The sequence below is a fragment of the Solanum lycopersicum genome, chromosome 7 (genome assembly GCF_036512215.1).
Source record: "Solanum lycopersicum chromosome 7, SLM_r2.1".
Taxonomy (NCBI): Eukaryota; Viridiplantae; Streptophyta; class Magnoliopsida; order Solanales; family Solanaceae; genus Solanum; species Solanum lycopersicum.
This window is the reverse complement of record NC_090806.1, coordinates 67,301,979-67,319,953: the sequence shown is the minus strand read 5'-3', so window position 1 is coordinate 67,319,953 and position 17,975 is coordinate 67,301,979. Positions and strand designations below refer to the sequence as shown.

The 17,975-nt window shown below is 29.6% G+C and overlaps 4 protein-coding genes across 6 annotated transcripts; 3 read left to right on the top strand and 1 right to left on the bottom strand.

Annotated features, from left to right (window-relative positions):
* The first annotated feature begins 381 nt into the window (after nt 1–381).
* On the top strand, nt 382–3,210 carry LOC101252414 (receptor-like serine/threonine-protein kinase At1g78530). 3 transcript variants are annotated; one of them, XM_026032127.2, is made up of 7 exons: nt 382–555; nt 1,454–1,496; nt 1,574–1,715; nt 1,795–2,133; nt 2,403–2,657; nt 2,734–2,867; nt 2,958–3,210. In XM_026032127.2, exons 3-7 carry the CDS (start codon nt 1,580–1,582, stop codon nt 3,147–3,149), a joined length of 1,056 nt encoding a protein of 351 aa, XP_025887912.2. In that variant the 5' UTR covers nt 382–555; nt 1,454–1,496; nt 1,574–1,579; the 3' UTR covers nt 3,150–3,210. The 3 variants fall into 3 exon arrangements, with proteins under 3 accessions (XP_025887912.2, XP_004244306.2, XP_010324409.2); XM_004244258.5 differs by having other exon boundaries at nt 402–751; XM_010326107.4 differs by lacking the exon at nt 382–555 and adding an exon at nt 804–1,150.
* Nucleotides 3,175–6,290, bottom strand: LOC101252704 (fatty-acid-binding protein 3, chloroplastic). The gene is made up of 5 exons (XM_004244259.5): nt 5,744–6,290; nt 4,217–4,318; nt 3,927–4,082; nt 3,621–3,835; nt 3,175–3,486 (listed from the first exon to the last, which is right to left on the bottom strand). The coding sequence occupies exons 1-5, from the start codon at nt 5,934–5,936 to the stop codon at nt 3,328–3,330; spliced, it is 825 nt and encodes a 274-aa protein (XP_004244307.2). The 5' UTR covers nt 5,937–6,290; the 3' UTR covers nt 3,175–3,327.
* A 2,259-nt stretch (nt 6,291–8,549) lies between these two features.
* LOC101251109 (glucan endo-1,3-beta-glucosidase-like) lies at nt 8,550–9,614 on the top strand. The gene is made up of 4 exons (XM_004244332.5): nt 8,550–8,717; nt 8,877–8,902; nt 8,975–9,209; nt 9,387–9,614. The coding sequence occupies exons 1-4, from the start codon at nt 8,666–8,668 to the stop codon at nt 9,410–9,412; spliced, it is 339 nt and encodes a 112-aa protein (XP_004244380.2). The 5' UTR covers nt 8,550–8,665; the 3' UTR covers nt 9,413–9,614.
* A 2,481-nt stretch (nt 9,615–12,095) lies between these two features.
* On the top strand, nt 12,096–13,366 carry LOC101251401 (glucan endo-1,3-beta-glucosidase-like). Its single transcript, XM_004244333.5, has 4 exons — nt 12,096–12,205; nt 12,576–12,604; nt 12,676–12,910; nt 13,129–13,366. The coding sequence occupies exons 1-4, from the start codon at nt 12,154–12,156 to the stop codon at nt 13,152–13,154; spliced, it is 342 nt and encodes a 113-aa protein (XP_004244381.1). The 5' UTR covers nt 12,096–12,153; the 3' UTR covers nt 13,155–13,366.
* Nucleotides 13,367–17,975: the final 4,609 nt, after the last annotated feature.

Sequence of the window (17,975 nt, the reverse complement as noted above, 5' to 3'; positions counted from 1 at the left end):
TAGTTTGCATATTTATGGGTTGTAGCTATAATTTAATCTGACAGTCTTGTATAATTTGCGGGTACATTTGTACAATTTAGTTATTTTTATATAAACTTGAAATAACAAATTTATAAAATTACAAACATCAAAAGTGTAAACAGTTATACAAATTTCAAATTATACAAACTATATTATAGCTATATTAAGTAATTAACTAGTATATGTTTGCTTTTAATAGCATCTTCAAGTGTAAAATGTCAACATTTTCAACAAAAGTTGGGTATGTATAAGTTTCAATATTTACGTTTACGTATATTTTTTTATTTAATTATAAGTATGTTGGCAACCTAACTCATAGAGGGGACAACAAAAAGCACATATATGCATACATGAAAAATTGACAGGTCTTTGTGACTTTCCATGAATAGTAAAGTACTACTGTAGTATTTTTATTTTGTGAAACATGTATATCAATGATTGAAAATTTAAAAACAGCCTTATCAGTAAGGGAAAAAAAGCAAAAATAAATAAATCATGTTCACATGAGACTTGTTCATACTGATAATGAGACAGGTGAGCTAACTTTGGACCCACTATTATATTAGATGCTCCTAAAATTTTATGTCTTTTAGTAACTTCATTGAATGATTTTGGTTTGAGAATACTATGCATGATTTTTTTCTTTGGTTTAAAAAAAAAAATATTTGCTGGGGTACCTTCTTGATGTCTGCTTCAAGAAAATGAGCACTTTCTGCAATAAAGTTTCAAGGTGAAGTCCTATTCTAACTTCTTAAAGCTTTGTGTGTGTTTGAACTACTCTTCTTGATTCTAGTCGCTCTCCGTTTGATCGTAGATTTTGAAGTTTAAAATTTGAGTTGTTGAAGTGGTGTCTGTGAAACTTTTTTTTGAACATTTCATGGCCAAAAAAGATATTTACAGACACTTTTTTTTGAACATTTCATGGCCAAAAAAGATATTTAAAGATGATTTTTCTAAAACTACTCTCAAAATCTATGGTCAAACGCTAAGTAAATTTTGAAGTCGTGTGAACGATATTATTGTCTTTTTTCTGAAGGCCTAGATAGTTATTTTTTTCTTAGAAGATGGTTCTTTTTTTGGACTAATGACTTGCTTGGGAATATCAGTAGCTTTGGTTGTTGAATCTCGTGTAAGTTAAGTTGTGGTTGTATTTTCTGCAAGTGGAATGTAGGATCTTTAGGTTGTGTGTTAAGATTGACCCTCGAGTGAAAAAACAGAAGGAAGATTGATTGTAGGGACGAAAATCAGCCTTAGTGATATCCAAAAAACGCCAAGTGAAAAGGCGTTGCTCAAAGTAAAAAAAAAAAAATTTAGTCCAGGAATAGTTAAAACCTGCAGGAAGTTTAAACAGCTCCTATTCACTAACAATCTGTTGTTCCTTTGTGTTTTTCTTCTGGTACACCTGATTAACAACATTTTATGTAATTCACAGTTAAAGCTGAGAGGCCAAAAGTCTAAAGTTATTGAGTATTCAGGTACCTGTTTTTTTTACTCTATATTTCTGCTCAAATGAACAGTGTGTTGGTTTCTAACTTGGTCTAACTACTTGCAGAACTAAATGGGAAATTCTAAAAATATTGCACTCTATGTAACAATATGTGTGGTTTCTTTTATCATCTCGAAGATTATTATGACAATCGTCTGTTACCGTAGATGGAAGAGAAAGCAAATGGTTGTTCAAGACAGCTTATCTGGTATGATATGATGTTCAGTATTCAGAATTCGATAGGTTGGATCAAGAATATCTTATGTTTTTGTTATGTCCATATCCAGGTGGAAAACTAGTGATGTTTAAGTCACCGAAAATGAACACGTTGAAGTCCAACATGTTCTTGAAGAGGACCATGAAGCTGACTAACAAAGATATTATAGGATCAGGAGGCTATGGAACAGTCTATAAACTGACAATTAACGAATCAATTTCTTTCGCGGTAAAGAGGTTAAACAGAATAAGTGCAGAACAAGACAGAGGTTTTGAAAGAGAGTTGGAGGCAATGGGGGACATAAAGCATCGAAATATAGTGACACTTCATGGATACTACAGTACAACGCAGTATAACCTTCTGATATATGAGCTTATGACTAATGGAAGTTTAGATGAAGTACTTCATGGTATGTGTTTATGTCTGTTTCTTATTGTCTAAGTCTATGTTGCTCGAACTCTCAAAAATGTTCCGACCCTCCATAAATGCTTTACTTTTGGAGGACCTGACTTGCCTACAGAGGTACTTTTTGGAGTCCAAGCAACATAGCTCTAAGGATGGTCAATCTTTTAAGCTTATTTCAGCTTCTGCTGATGCTAGAATCAGAGATGCACAATAAAGACCTATCAAGTGTTTGATATACAGATGAACTTTAAGAATGGTAACATCATAATGCAGGAAAATCGGCTGCCAGGAAGGTTTTGGATTGGCCTACAAGGTACAAAATAGCAGTAGGAGCAGCAAGAGGATTATCATATCTACATCACGATTGCATCCCTCACATCATCCACAGAGATATAAAGTCAAGTAATATCTTGTTGGATCATAACATGGAGGCTCGAGTATCTGATTTTGGACTAGCCACTCTGATGGAGCCAGATAAGACGCACGTTTCAACTTTGGTAGCTGGAACTTTTGGATATTTGGCTCCTGGTATGTTTTTATTAGACCATCAGAAGACTCGAATCTGTGTTTGGAAAACTATCAATTACATTATGGTCTTTTGCAGAATATTTTGACACCGGAAAAGCAACAGTCAAAGGAGATGTTTACAGCTTTGGAGTTGTCTTACTGGAACTTCTAACTGGGAAAAAGCCATCAGATGAAGCATTTTTGGAGGAAGGAACCAGACTTGTAACTTGGGTAAGCTTGTAGTTCACCTTTTTTCTTTTTTATCCTAGCTGCTTTCGAGCTGTCATTAATTCGGTCAGTTGATACTGTTCTGCTTTACAGGTGAAGACAGTTGTTCAAGAGAAAAGAGAAGAGTATGTACTTGACAAAAACTTACAAGAGTTTCCCATAGATGAAGTTAACCATGTATTTAACATTGCATTAGTTTGCCTTGAGGCAGATCCATGTAATAGACCGACTATGGCTGAAGTCGTTATAATGCTTGAGCAAATAAAGATAAATGCTTTGGCATGAGATTCTTGGTGTTCTGTTCCAATGCTTTTTTCTCTCAAATAATATAACTTTATTTTTTTTATACTCATTTTGCATAATACTTGCCCTTGGTCTGAATACATGGAAAGTAACAAAACTTTGAGCAATTTGTTCCAATGGAGCTATGCTAACAAAACGGAAGACTAACTCATTACGTACTTCACTTGAGCGTAGCTTCCAATCCTTTGGCAACTGATGCTTTAAGTGTAGGAGAAACTGGATCACCTCCAAGAAATACATCGAAGAGAGCTGATGCAACATTTGGTGACTCAATAGTTGCGTCAACCGAGGAAGGCATTCCATCAAAAGAGAGTGAAACCTTTAAGATTTCCATAAAAAAGAGCAACAAATTAGAACTAAGAAAGCTAAGAAGAAAACAAAAGCCACATTTGATGCCTGGAGTTGATATAATCTAGGCTTTAAGAGAATAATGTAAATAAACTGCATACTTACAAGCATTTTATTTGGGTCAATCCAAGTCAAGAATATGGAAGTTTCTATCTTAAGAGGTTTCCCTTGAAAGACACCGCGGAATGTAGAAAGAGCAGACTTATCATCGGCAGTAGGGGATTTGATTCTCGGAGAGATGGCTTCATCTAAGGCATCCCAGAAAGTTTTACCATCAACATCTCTGACCAGCACAATAAGTAAAGATTTCTCCAGATCCGCTGCAATTCATAGAATCATTTTTAGCATCACTTAGATGATATGATCTCCTCCCCATCTCACCAGTCAAACAATTAAGCATTGCCGACTCACCTTCAAAGATCTTGTTGAACAAGGAAGGATCCTGTTGAATATCTGCAGCAGAACGTCCTCGCCAGGCATCTAAGCTACTAAAGACGGAGTCATTGACATAGAGGCCTGCAGCATAGACCTTGACACCAATAATTGCAAAAATCTTTTCCCTGTATCCTAAAATTTTGTAGGAAGAGCAGCAAAAATAAGCATAGAACATAACCATCTGAAAGAACTTGAGGCAGATAAACTAATAATTGAAATTTGTTCTTAAATTATTGGGAAAGATTATTGATTGATTTGAAGCTAACCAGTTCCAAGCAATGACAAGGAAGTAGAGCAACCAGGTAAGCTCAATGATCTTTGAAATTTCACCTTAGTAGCTGGTTCTTCTGTGTATTCTGCACTTCCAACTGAATCCACGAAAAATGCCAAGTCGTCAGCTCTCACAGACAAAAATAAAGATATGATCAAGTGTCTTCCTTATTTCATGAAGCCATAGTGTAGAAACATGAATCCACTTGCTTTATGTAAGAAGTGAGCACTAAGGATTAAAAATAGCAAGATCAAGTCAAAGAGTATTTTGCTAGTTGAATCCTGTCTTTCTGAACTGAAACATTAAACTATATGATGACGCAGTATTTACGTGTTAAATGTGGATTAAAAGACTATTTAAGCTACCTATTTGATGGTTTTTTGCCACTCCAGAATTCTGACTTTGTTTAATTCTACTCTCATAGCTTGAGGGTCCTTCCTAACATCTAATCAGAACGAATCTAAAGTCTTCAAATAATTCAAGTAGGCGAAGAACTCTCAACAAACCAGCAATTCAACTGCATTTGTGCCAAGATCAAATCTTTCTTCCATACCATCTTTAATTTTATATCGGTAATCAACAATTTTCATTAGTAAACCAGCAAAATGAGAATGCTGGAGGTCAGTTGCAACCAAAACAGATCGTCATTACAAAACAAAATTGTGTAGGCGAAGAATTCTAAATAAACCAGCAATTTGGCTACATTTGTGCCAAGATCAAATCTTTTCTTCCATACTAACTTTTCTTTTTATTGGTTAGTAAACCAGATAAAAGAGATGCTAAAGGCAGTTTCAACAAAAAAAGATGGCCATTACAATAGAAAAAAATGGTGAGAACTCTAAAAACAAAAGGCAGCTCGGTGCACTAAGCTCCCGTTATGCACTGGTCCTGTGAAGGACTCTAAACAGACCAGCATCTCAAATATATTTATGCCAAGATCAAATCTTTTCCTTACATACCATCTTTGATTCAGTGAACATTTCTTAGACTTGAATATAATAACTGCAAATTACGTCTCGTGGATCTAGGCCTAAGTCCATTCCATATCAGAGCAGGACCCAATTAAATTCTTATTTCATGACAATGGAACCCCATATTAAATCGTTCACGGTCTAGATGTCCACCCCAGGGATGTCAAGAAGTCCCACATCAGAGGTTAATGGAATGGGTGGTCTCTTTATATGACATGGTCAATCCTCTCCTCATGAGCTAGCTTTTGGTGTTGATTTAGGCCTAAAGTCGATTTAACAATAGATACCATTATAAAGCTAAAACCTTTATTGACAGTAGATACTCCACACAGGGTTTTCTCACTAAATTATGGCAAACATCAGATTTGTATAAACATTTAGTAAAAATTCAAGAAACCAAGAATACCCACAATCTGAAATTTAGTAAGTATTCAGTTTAAAGGGTTTCCTTCCACTTTTGCACAAAAGATGTAAAATTCAGCTTAAAATCTACTAATAGTAAGTTAGACATAAAGACTTAAACTTGTTACAAGAATCAGTTGAATTATTACCAGAAGAGGAGGCAGCAGCTTTGATTGTGAGATTTTGTTCATATTGGCCATTTCTCTCAAATGTAGATAAGCGATAAATACCATTTCTTGAAAGTTTAAGAGGATAACAAATTCTGGGTATGGAGTTAGAAGCAGTGATCTTTGTGGGTGTGGATGTTGAAATCCATACTGAAATGGCTCCAGCTGCTGCCATTTCTTGAAAAAAAATGTATTTTTTTGTATAGTACTAATTGTTATTTGTGTTTATGCAGAATATTTTGTTTATACAAATTGCTCCAAATTAATGGCCCACAAACAATAAATCTAGCTTATTGAATTATTTGTTCAATCTGAACTCAATCACTTAAGAACACAGTATTGACCTAAACAGCCTTAATCAATGGAGTTAATCAGTTTCTTTGAAAAATCCAATCAAGCTGATTCATGATAAGGAGTTTTTTTTTTTAACCTTTCCTCATAAATACTAATCCTTTCGTTTCGATTTACATGGTATGACAATAATTTTTAAAATATTGTATTTTTAAATTTGTTGCGTAAAATAAATTTTAATATTTGTGTGTGGACTATGAGTAATATGCTTTATGAAACAGAAAAAGGAAAATGTCACATAAAATGAGATAAAAAGAATTACAAATTAGGCATGTATTGTGATTTGTGATATAAAATTAAGTTTATCATTTTTGTGTATTAGATATGGAATAAGTCATTTTTCAGAAAAATGTACCCATATATCCAAGAACAAATATATGGAGTGTGGAAAAACAACATCTACATTAGTAAATATTATTTTCTTTTATTACTATTAAAGATTAGTGTTTTAAAAGTCGTTTTTGAAGACGTGTGGAATGTACCAAAAAAATATTCTAATACACAAATAAAGGCATAGGTTCATAGGAAATATATTTTAGAAATTGAGATGCAAGTTTCGAATATAAAAAAGTATAAAAAGGATACAATCAAAGCAATTTATCTTTTTTACTTGCTTTATTTTCCTTTTTAACTTTTAAGTCCTTGATTTTAACTCACTTGGTGCATATACCATTACTACTTTAAAAACGTGGAAAATTTATTCATGGTTTTAAGATTTAAATTCTAAATTTTTTATAAATTCAAAATGTTATTAAACTCATGACCATTTGAGTTTTTAGATTTGAAATGTAATAATATATATACTATTAGCAGATCTTTTTTTAGCACAAATACATAATTTGAGCTAAAGAATATTTCGATCGAATCTACCCATTTTACTTGGTAAATTATTTGATATAATTTATAAGCAAAGGGTTAAACAAGTTGTTCTATAATTTATAAATATTCATACTTAACTTTAATTAAAAGATGCAGAGAATAAAGCTATTGACAACTGAATTTACGTAGATCTCAAAATTTTTCATGAACACTTTAAGAGAAATTTAAAAAAATAAAAAGAAGAGGATTTCAATCACGAAAAGATGTAAAAGATTAATATAATCGATGAAATGATTGAAGATACTAATAGCATGCGGAGTTCAAAAATTATATAACAATATTACACCTTAAATTTTTAATTTTTGCTATTTTATAAACGGAAATCAACAACATATATATCACATACATAAAAATATAATTAGAGTATAATTTTTTGACAAAAAAAAACTTAAATATGATAAAAATTCAATTAAACCCCTTTCCCCCCACTAGCTTCGTCCTAGCACCTTATGTACTCCATAAAAATGTTTGCTTTGCTTGTGAAAAACAAAATTTACCAAAGTGCATATAGAAAAATATTGTAGAAGTAGTTAAATGACATGAGTCAAGACCAAGGCTGTGACTGTTAATATTGTGAAATTAGGTGTTAGGTCTAACTCACACCCCAAAAGCTAACTCAAAGGGAGGAGGGTTGCCCATGCCTTATAAAGAGTCCACCCATCTCATTAATCACCGATGTGGGACTTTTGTCATTCTTTAACACCCCACCTCACGCCCAGTGCTTCGCATCTGGTGCGTGGGCAATTTTAATTTTGAGGACCCCAACATCGGGTGAGACGGGCCCTGCTCTGATACCATGTGAAATTAGGTCTTAGGCCTAACTCACGCCCCAAAAGCTAGCTCAAAGGAAAGAGGATTGCCCAAGGAAGCACTGGGCGTGGGCAATTTTAATTTTGAGGACCCCAACATCGGGTGAGACGGGCCCTGCTCTGATACCATGTGAAATTAGGTCTTAGGCCTAACTCACGCCCCAAAAGCTAGCTCAAAGGAAAGAGGATTGCCCAAGCCTGGCCAGTGCTTAACATCTAGTGCGTGGGCTAGCTCAAAGGAAGGAGGATTGCCCAAGCCTGCCCAGTGCTTAACATCTAGTGCGTGGGTAATTTTAATTTTGGGGACCCCAACATCGGGTGAGACGAACCCTGCTCTGACACCAGGTGAAATTAGGTCTTAGGCCTAACTCACATCCCAAAAGCTAGCTCAAAGAGAGGAGGATTGCCCATGCCTTATAAAGAGTTCACCCATCTCATTAATCACCGATGTGGGACTTTTGTCATTCTTTAACAAATATAACATGAAATATGAAATATATGTGCGTATGTTTATATCAAATTGATAAATATATTACACATGGTTTGATCTCATAAACACAGTTCACTTACAGTTATGTTGATCAAAATGACTAACAGATTAAGTTTAATGACTTAATCAATCACTAGCCCTCGTATTATAAAATTCTCTCACCTGTTCTTCAGAGATATGGTTAATTGTTATACCGATAATCATATTGTGTTTTTATGTTAGTCTTTTAACTCCAAAAAATTCAAACATAAGTTGTAACGTCTCACTTTAAAAAGTTTTCACTTTTACCTACCTTTTTTCCTCCTTATAAATGCCCAAACAACATATATTCTATCAACGATCACTTAACATCTCTGTTTCCTCTGCTAATCACTTATGGCTAAACTAATTCTCACACTTTTGTTCCTTCTCTTGTCCTACTTCTCAGGTTAGTTCACAATTTTTCGTATTTTTCCTTGTGTTGTTACTATTAATGTTTTTGTTTGACTATATTCAATGTAGTCGTATTCGAGGCCTCTTATTATAATTTGACTTTAAGACAGTAATTACACTAATGAAATGTTTAAATCATGTTGTTTTTAAGCAGGGAGTCTAACGTTAGGGGATGATCAGGTAAGTTAATTATTTAAAGAGTTGAATTGGTAGTTAATTAGATTGTAATTAAGAGTAATTTTGGTTTTGCAGAAGACTTGGTGTGTGGCTAAACCTTCATCAGATGAGAATGCACTTGAACAGAACTTGAATTTTGCATGTCCTATTGTTAATTGCAATATATTTAACGAAGGTGGTCCTTGTTTTTTACCAAATAATTCAATGAATCATGCTTCTATTGCCATGAATTTGTACTATCAATCTAAAGGATCCCAGTTTTGGGATTGTAGCTTTGGTAATTCTGGCCTTGTTGTCTTGACTGATCCAAGTAAGTCCTTCTTTTGCTCGGAAATCGATTTAATTAGAACGGATTTTATGAATTCGACTTGAATTGTCATTGTTACGAACGATTACTACTTTTTATGAATTCACTTTGATAATAGTCCTATATGTATCAGAACGAGTTTTGTGGGTTCAACTGTAACTCAATTTTTGACAATGACAGGTTATGGTAGCTGCATCTACGAGTGAAGTCATCAAGTCATGGGTTGGGAGAAGCAACTCATGAGGAGATTATTATCATTTTTTTTTACTTTTAAAAAAAAAGTCAATTTCTTCTTATAACAGAATTAAGTTTAGCGACTTTATGGCTAAATTTATGTGATACATTTTTCCTTTAAATCTATTATAAAAGGAATGTTATATTTATATGATAAAAATAAATTTAACTTTACAATTTTTTTATTTTACCTTTTAATGAAATTATATATATATATATTCAAATAAATAACTAAAATTTATTTTAAATCACAAATTTTAGAAGAAGAAATATTATATCAATGTAGTTCCTTTTTTAATGTTTGCATTCTTACTTTCTTCCTTGAGCCTTAAACTCTTTGACAGTGAAATAGTTGGTTGAGTAATAGTGCGGAGCACTTGTAATATCTCTCTAGATTTAATAAAAATGAAAGATTTCCTAATATAATTTGAATGAAGATATATCGTTGAGTCCATTATAACCTTAATTTATTTAGATTTCTTTCAAAGAAAAATAACACTATTTTATATATTAGAATTCTATGTTGACCTAAACATGGTTAGACTTAGGTGAATATCGAATGCATATGTAAAGATATCGTTTATTATGTCTTTCTAATTTTTGTAATAATCGTCTTCTGATTTATAATTAAATATTTATGTTTTCTTTGACATCAATTTTTTTTATTGTTATATTTTGTTATTGACTGTATATTTATTATTGAATTTCCTTAATGCAAATAGTAAGTATTTCAGTACGCGACAAAGATTTTTTTTTTATAAAAATAATATTTAGGATTTGTGACATTTCTAATATAGTTTTTTAAGTTTTAATTTAATCCTACAACCGACCTAGTAAGATATGTTCCATATAAAATCATCACATAAATACCGTTCACATTTATCAAAATAAAAAAATTATGAACTATTCACAATCACCAAACAAAATAAAAATAATAAAATGGAAGTTTCTTAATAATCAACTTAAAAGGGAATTGGAAAAAAATGAAGAAAAATCTCTATCATATAGGGTATAGCTTACTATTACATTGAAAACAGTTTTTAATAATAATAAAAAATGTCAAAAAATTAAAAAATACGTAACCTTTTTGTTTAATATATAGTACTTCCCATTATACTAAAAGTTTAAATAAGAGAAACAATGAATATTAAAGGGACGAACTATACTAAATTCGAATGAATCAAAATAAGCTAGTTAATAAATTAATATGTTATTAATTCATCTAATATTAAATAAATTAATCTATTTATATTTTTATAGAATAATTTTACCATGAACTAGTAGGTCATAATCAAGAATGAAAAGCAGCAAAAAAGAGATGGAGACATATGAAGAAACAATTAAAAATTAGTGTTTTTAAAGTGTTTTTGAAGATGTTTAGAATGTACCAAAAAGATATTCTAATGCACAAATAAAAGGCCTAAATTCATAGGATATACATTTTAAAATTTAAAATATAAATCCGAAACGTAAAAAAGTATAGAAAGTAAAAAAAAAAGAAGCAATTTTATTTAGATTTGCCGGTGGAGAATTTAATTTTCAATTCTTTGTAGTCTAGATCAAAGCACATGATCTTCTTTACTTGCTTTGTTTAACTTTTAAGCTCGTTGATTTTAACTCACATGGCGCAGATGGTCATCCACCATTACTACTTTAGGAACACTAGCGGAAGATTCGATCAAATGGATTTAAGATTTAAATTTTAAATTTTTTATAGGTTTGAAATATCATTAAATTCATGACTATCTGAATTTCTAGATTTGAAATGTGATAATATATATACTGTTAGCATATCTTTTTTTAGTACAAATACATAATTTGAGCTAAAGGTATTTAGATTGAATCTACCCTTTTCACTTGGTAAATTATTCTATTTAATTTATAAGCAAAGGATTAAATAGAGTTGTTCTATAATTTTTAAATATTCATACTTAATTTTAATAATTAAAAGATGAAGTAGAGAATAAAGTTATTGACAAAAGATTTTAAGTAGATCTTAAAACTTTTTCATGGACACTTTTAAGAGAATCGAAAAAAGAAGAAGAGAATTTTAATAACAAGGAAATGTAAAAGATTAATATAATCGATAAAATGATTAAAGATACTAATAGCATGCGGATTAAAAACTATATAGCAATATCACACGTTAAATTTTCAATTTTTTGCTATTTTAGAACCTACCTCTTACATAAACGGAATTCCACAACATATATACGCGCACGAAAAAAAAATTATCACATAAAATATAATTTTTTAACGAAAAACTTTAATATGATAAAAATTCAAATAACCCCTTTTGCACACCTAGGCTAGCTTCGTCCACAACATCTTATGTGCTCCATTGAAATGTTTCCTTTGCTTGTGGAAAACAAAATAACATAATGTTGTGACCGTTGATATAACATGAAATATATTTACGTCATTTATTAGATGTTTATATTAAATTAATAAATATATAACATACGTTTTTTAGAAATATGATTAACTGGTTATCTTTAAAATGAATATTAATCCTATATGAGTAAGTTTTTACCAATAATCATATTGCATATTGAATTTCTTTTTTATATTATCTTTTAACTCAAAAAGATTCAAAGTAACGTCTCAACTTAAATATTTCGAGTTTTATCTACCTTTTTTCTCTTTAAATAAATTGCCAAATAACATTCCATTAACAATCACCTTACACCTCTCTTTCCTCTTCTAATCACTTATGGCTAAACCAATTCTCACACTTTTGTTTCTTCTCTTGTCCAACTTCTCAGGTTCGTTACAATTTTTTCGTATCATTAAAAGGTCATTTTTGTTATAGTATTACAATTAATATTTTTGTTCAACCATGCACGATAAGGAAATTGTGAATTAAATAAGAATTTTCGTGGAAATTAGTATATGAAAATTTGCACGAAAATAAGTTTTCTGCAAATGTTTATACTAATCCCATATGTAATTCACAGTTTTCTTATAGTGATGTTCAGTGCGATATTCTTAGTTTGATTCAGGGGCGTATTGTTATATATTACTTATCATTATGTAATTAATTGAGGCTCTTAATATAGTTTGACTTTAGGACACTAATTACGTTGAATCGTGTTTGGATGAAACTAATTAAATGTTTAAATGATGTTGTTTCAGTAAGGAGTCTGACGTTAGCAGATGGACAGGTAAGTTAATTATTAAAGAGTTGAATTGGTAGTTAATTAGATTGTAATTAAGACTAATTTTGGTTTTGCAGAAGACTTGGTGTGTGGCTAAACCTTCATCAGATGATATGGCACTTGAGCAAAACTTGATTTATGCATGCAAATATGTGAATTGCAATATAATTAAAGAGGGTGGTCCTTGTTTTTCACCAAATAATTTGATGAATCATGCTTCTATTTCCATGAATTTGTACTATCAATTTACTGGAAGACATCCTTGGGATTGTTACTTTAATAATTCTGCCCTTGTTGTCATGACTGATCCAAGTAAGTCCTTGTTTTGCTTGGAAATCGATTTAATTAGAACGAGTTTTGTAAATTTAACTGTTATTTTCGTCTTGAACTAGGACTATTACTTTTCGTAAATTCACTTGATAATTGATCGATGTAAGTAAATACAATTTAACTAGAATGGATTTTACGGATTCAACTGAAACTATTACTTATTATAAATATGTTAATAACTCAATTTTTGACAATGGCAGGTTATGGTGGCTGCATCTATGGGTGAAGTCATCAAGCCATGGTTAGGAGAAGCAACTCATGAGGAGATTATTATCATCTTTTTTAATTATTTTTTAATAAAAAAGTCAATTTCTTCTTATTTTTTCGCAAAATCAAGTTTAGCGACTTATGTCTAGATTTATGTGATACATTTGTCTTTTTAATCTATTACAATGGAATGTTACATTCATATAATAAAAAAATAATTTAACTTTGCAATTCTTGCTTTTACCCTTTAATGGAATAATATATATCATTAAATAAGATTATTTTAGTTCACAAATTTTAGATTGACGTTTTTTCTTCTTAGATTTTATCTTAATGTACTTCCTTTTTTAATGTTTGGATTCTTACTTTCTTCCTTGTGCCTTTAACTCTTTGAAAGTGAAATAGTCGCCTGACTAATAGTGCGGATGACTTGTAGTATTTTTTTAGATCTGTTAAAAATTAAAAATCTCCTAACATAATTTGAATGGAGACTTATCGTTGAGCCCTCCCTAGCCTCAATTTATTTAAATTTCTTTCAAAGAAAATTATGCTATTTATATATTAGAATTTTATGTATATAATGTTGACATAAACATGGTTAAGACTTGGGGGAATATCACCTTTGTAATTTCCACGATGCATATATAAAGATATCGTTTATTATGTCTTTCTATTTTTTTTAATAATCGGCTTTTATATTATAAAAAAAGTTATAATTTTTTTAAAATAAAATTTTCATTATTATATTATGTATATGTTCTTTATAACATTATTTTGCTATTGATCGTATATTTATTGTTGAATTTCCTTAATGCAAGTAGTATGTATTTCAGTGCATGACGAAGAATTTTTAGAAAAAGATTGAATATGTTAGATTTTTGACATTTCTAATATTTAAAAAATTTAATTAAATCCTAAAATCGATAAGATATGTTCCATATAAAATGATCACGTAGATACCGTTCACATTTATCAAAACAAAAAAAAAATATGAACTATTCACAATCACCAAATAAATAAAAATAATAAAATGGAGGTTTCCTAATAATCAACTTCAAGGGAAAAGGAAAAAAAAAAGAAGAAAAATACATAATCTTTTTAACTCTATCAATATAGGGTATAGCTTACCATGACGATAAAAATAATCTTTAACGATTATAAAAAAAAATTTAAAAATTTAAAATATGCAAGCCTTTTGTTTAATATTTAGTACTTTTCGTCATACTAAAAAGTTAAAAGAGAGAAACACACTCTTCCCATGTAAATATTAAAGAAATGGACCATATTAAATTTGAATGAAACAAATAAATTAGTCAATAAATTAATATATTATTAATTTATTTAATATTAAATAAATTTAATTATATTTTTATAAAATAATTTTATTATATCGTCTCGTAATGAAATAATAGGTCATAATCAAGATAGAAAAGCAGCACAAAAAGAGATGGAGACATGTAGCTAGTGAACACAAATGACAAAAACAGATAAGAATGACGGTTATAATAAGTGTACTTGTTATTTAAGGATTTTGACATTTAAATAATTTTACTTTTTATTATAATTATTTTATATATTTTTTAAATATTTTAAATTATTAATTTTTATAATTTATAATATTTTTTTATGTGATTTATAAATATATAAATTTTATTTGTAAAAACTTGAAAATTTCATTCTTAATTTTAGTCAAATTCAAACATTTAATTCCCGAAAAATAAAAAAAATTACATAAATTATTTTTAAAAAAGTAATAAAAATAAATTAAAACTATGTTGACGTGTAGAGCAATTGGTCCACAAGAACTTTGGTATAATATATATGGCCAACGAACAAGTAAATTGGAAAATAAAGCATATTCCCCAATTGGCTCCAAAGTCCAAACAACCCAATAAATAGTAACTAAATATACCAAATAATATAAAATAATTAACAGTTAATAAGAATTGAGTGAGTTGAATTATTTAGCTCATTGAAGTTCAAGTAAATTTGAATATGACGGATCAATAATCTGTTCGTTTGATATCTTTAATTATTTATTTAATTCTCCATTTTAAAGAATCATTCCATCTTAATTTACATTATATACGTGTAGTAAAATACGAGTAGATAGTGATAGTTCAAATATAAAAAAAATAAAAAACAGTTAAAATTATACTTTGAATTATGGAAAGATTTTATTTAAAAATATCCGTCATCCCTTTTTTTAATCTAAAAATACACTTTTACTCTCTTTTTTTAATTAATCTAAAATTTACTCTCATTCAGCTATTGGCTCAGTTATACCCATAAAACTAGCAATCCTCTCTCTTTATTTATTTAAAATACTTATTATGTATCTTTTTTTTTATTAAGTGAAATAAAAATTTCACCTATATTACATTTTCCGCCATAATTTATTCAAACCAAAATAATATACCTTTTCAAGACTCCCACAATTTTTTTTCAAAAATCTAAGATTTTTTTTTGTTTATTGTAGTTTTTCTTTAAAACAAATAAATATTTTAATATGATGAAGATATTATTTTGACTTCAATAAATTAAACAAACTTTTAGAAAACTACTAATTTCTTTAATTTATTCAAATCAAAATAATATACCTCTTCAAGAGTCCCACAAAAATATTTTTAAAAATCTAATAATTTACTTTTATATTTTTGCAGTTTTTTATTATTTTCTTTTAAAAAAATTGTTTTGAGATTGTTTGACTTGGATAAATTATGGAAAAAATAATTTTTTTAGAAAACTACTAATTTTTGTATTTTGTTTAGCTTTTTTTTTCTTTTTTTTTTTTTTGGAATCATGGAGATATATTAATTTTTTTAGATATTGTTTGTGTATGATTTGGCTTAACATTTTGGTGCAGAACTTGCTGCTCCTCTCATTTATAGTTCATATGTAATTCGTAGGAAACATTACTTACATGAAGGAGAAATCGATCGGTCGAAGGAAATAAAATTCGTACAAACAATTTTTTTTAAAAGACTTTTTAAGATTTTCCCCATAATTTGTTGAATATCCAAAAAAAAATAAAAAAAATAATAGCATATACAAAAAAAAATGAAATTTGAATTTTCAAGAGGTATATTATTTTTACTTTGAATAAATCATGAGAAAAAGTTTAGTTTTGAGGTAAAATTTTTATTTCATCTAATAAAAAAATAACACATGATAAATATTTTTTTTTTTTTAAAAAAAGAGACATTAGTTTTAAGGTAAAAGATGAATAGAAAGGTACATTTAATCAAAAGGTGGATAAAGGGTATTTTTAAGTGTTTGCGTTTGTTAAAAGAATGACAAAAGTCCATATCGATGATTAATGTGATGGGTGGACTCCTTATAAGGTTTGGGCAATCAAACTTCCTTTGAGGTAGCTTTTGGGGTGTGAGTTAGGTATAAGACCTAATTTGACACGGTGTTATTTTATTATTGTGAAAATCAATCCTACTACTTCTGGTTCTGAGGTTTCCACGCTTGAAAAAAAAAATTCGGAGCGTATCGTCCAAATCATCGATCCGGTACTAGATGTAGCCTTTCCCCCGGCAAGATGCCAAATATTTATAAAAAATCTGGGGCGTGCCGTCCAAATCATCGGTCCGGTACTAGATGTAGCCTTTCCCTTGGCAAGATGTCAAATATTTATAAGGTAGTTCAAGGTCGAGATAGTGTTGATCAACCAACTAATGTGGCTTGTGAGGTACATCAATTATTAGGAAATAATCGAGTTAGGCTTGTAGCTATGAGTGCTACAGACGGTCTAACGAGAGGAATGACAGCGTGAAGTGGGGTGTTAAAGAATGACAAAAGTCAGTGATTAATGAGATGAGCGGAATCCTTATAAGGCTTGGACAATCCTCCTCCATTTGAGCTAACTTTTTGAGTGTGAATTAGGCGTGTTCAATTTAAAAAAAGGAACCGTTGATAGTTAGTATGACTCAAAAATACTCATGTATTTTTTTATCATTAATATATTGTATATTTTAGAATATATGCATTTTTTTTTCATATACGATTGTTTTCTTTTAGTCCCTGTCAAATGAAACCCAAAATAGGACAGCAATAGATGAATATTCACTTACGTAAATGCATATTTTCCACTAATAAATTAAATTAGTGGAAAATTCATGTACATATATTCATAAAAATCTAAAATCCAAACAAAATTTGATCACTTTGAACCATTTGTTAACCTGATAATGGGATGTATGTCAATGAAATAATATTTAGAACCAATCGATTTTATAATTATTTTTTAAAATTTAAAAAGGAGACTCTTTTTTTTTTCTGATCTAAAAGAAAGAAAAAAGGAATCTAAAAATATTATGTGGAGGAATGAAATTGCTGAGATTGAAGAAATAACTTAAATGTCAAACACTTGGAGAATTATTATCTTTACATTTTAGATTATTTATGAACTCGTGAAATGGACACAAAATCTTTCCACTTTGTTGATTGACGTGAAGACGAAAGAAGTTGGAGTCAAGATTTGAAGTTTACGAATTTGAATTTGTTATTGAATTCATGAAACTCATTTCGTTTCGAGTATGAATATTTGATGAATTATATAGTACGTAAAAACTATTTGGTTCATGTGTATCTGCACCTAATATTATAGATTTGTCACCTATGTATGTATAGAGATATAGTCAAAATTTGAAGCTTATAAATTTAAAATTTTAAAAATCCATTTAAATATTTGAGTTCTAAATCAATAAGTTATACATGTTAATTAAATAAATCTCTTAAGATAAATATAAAATTTAAATCAAAATTATATTATTTGATTCGACTGATCGAACTCATACCATAACTTTTATCTTCAACCCTCATCGAACTCATA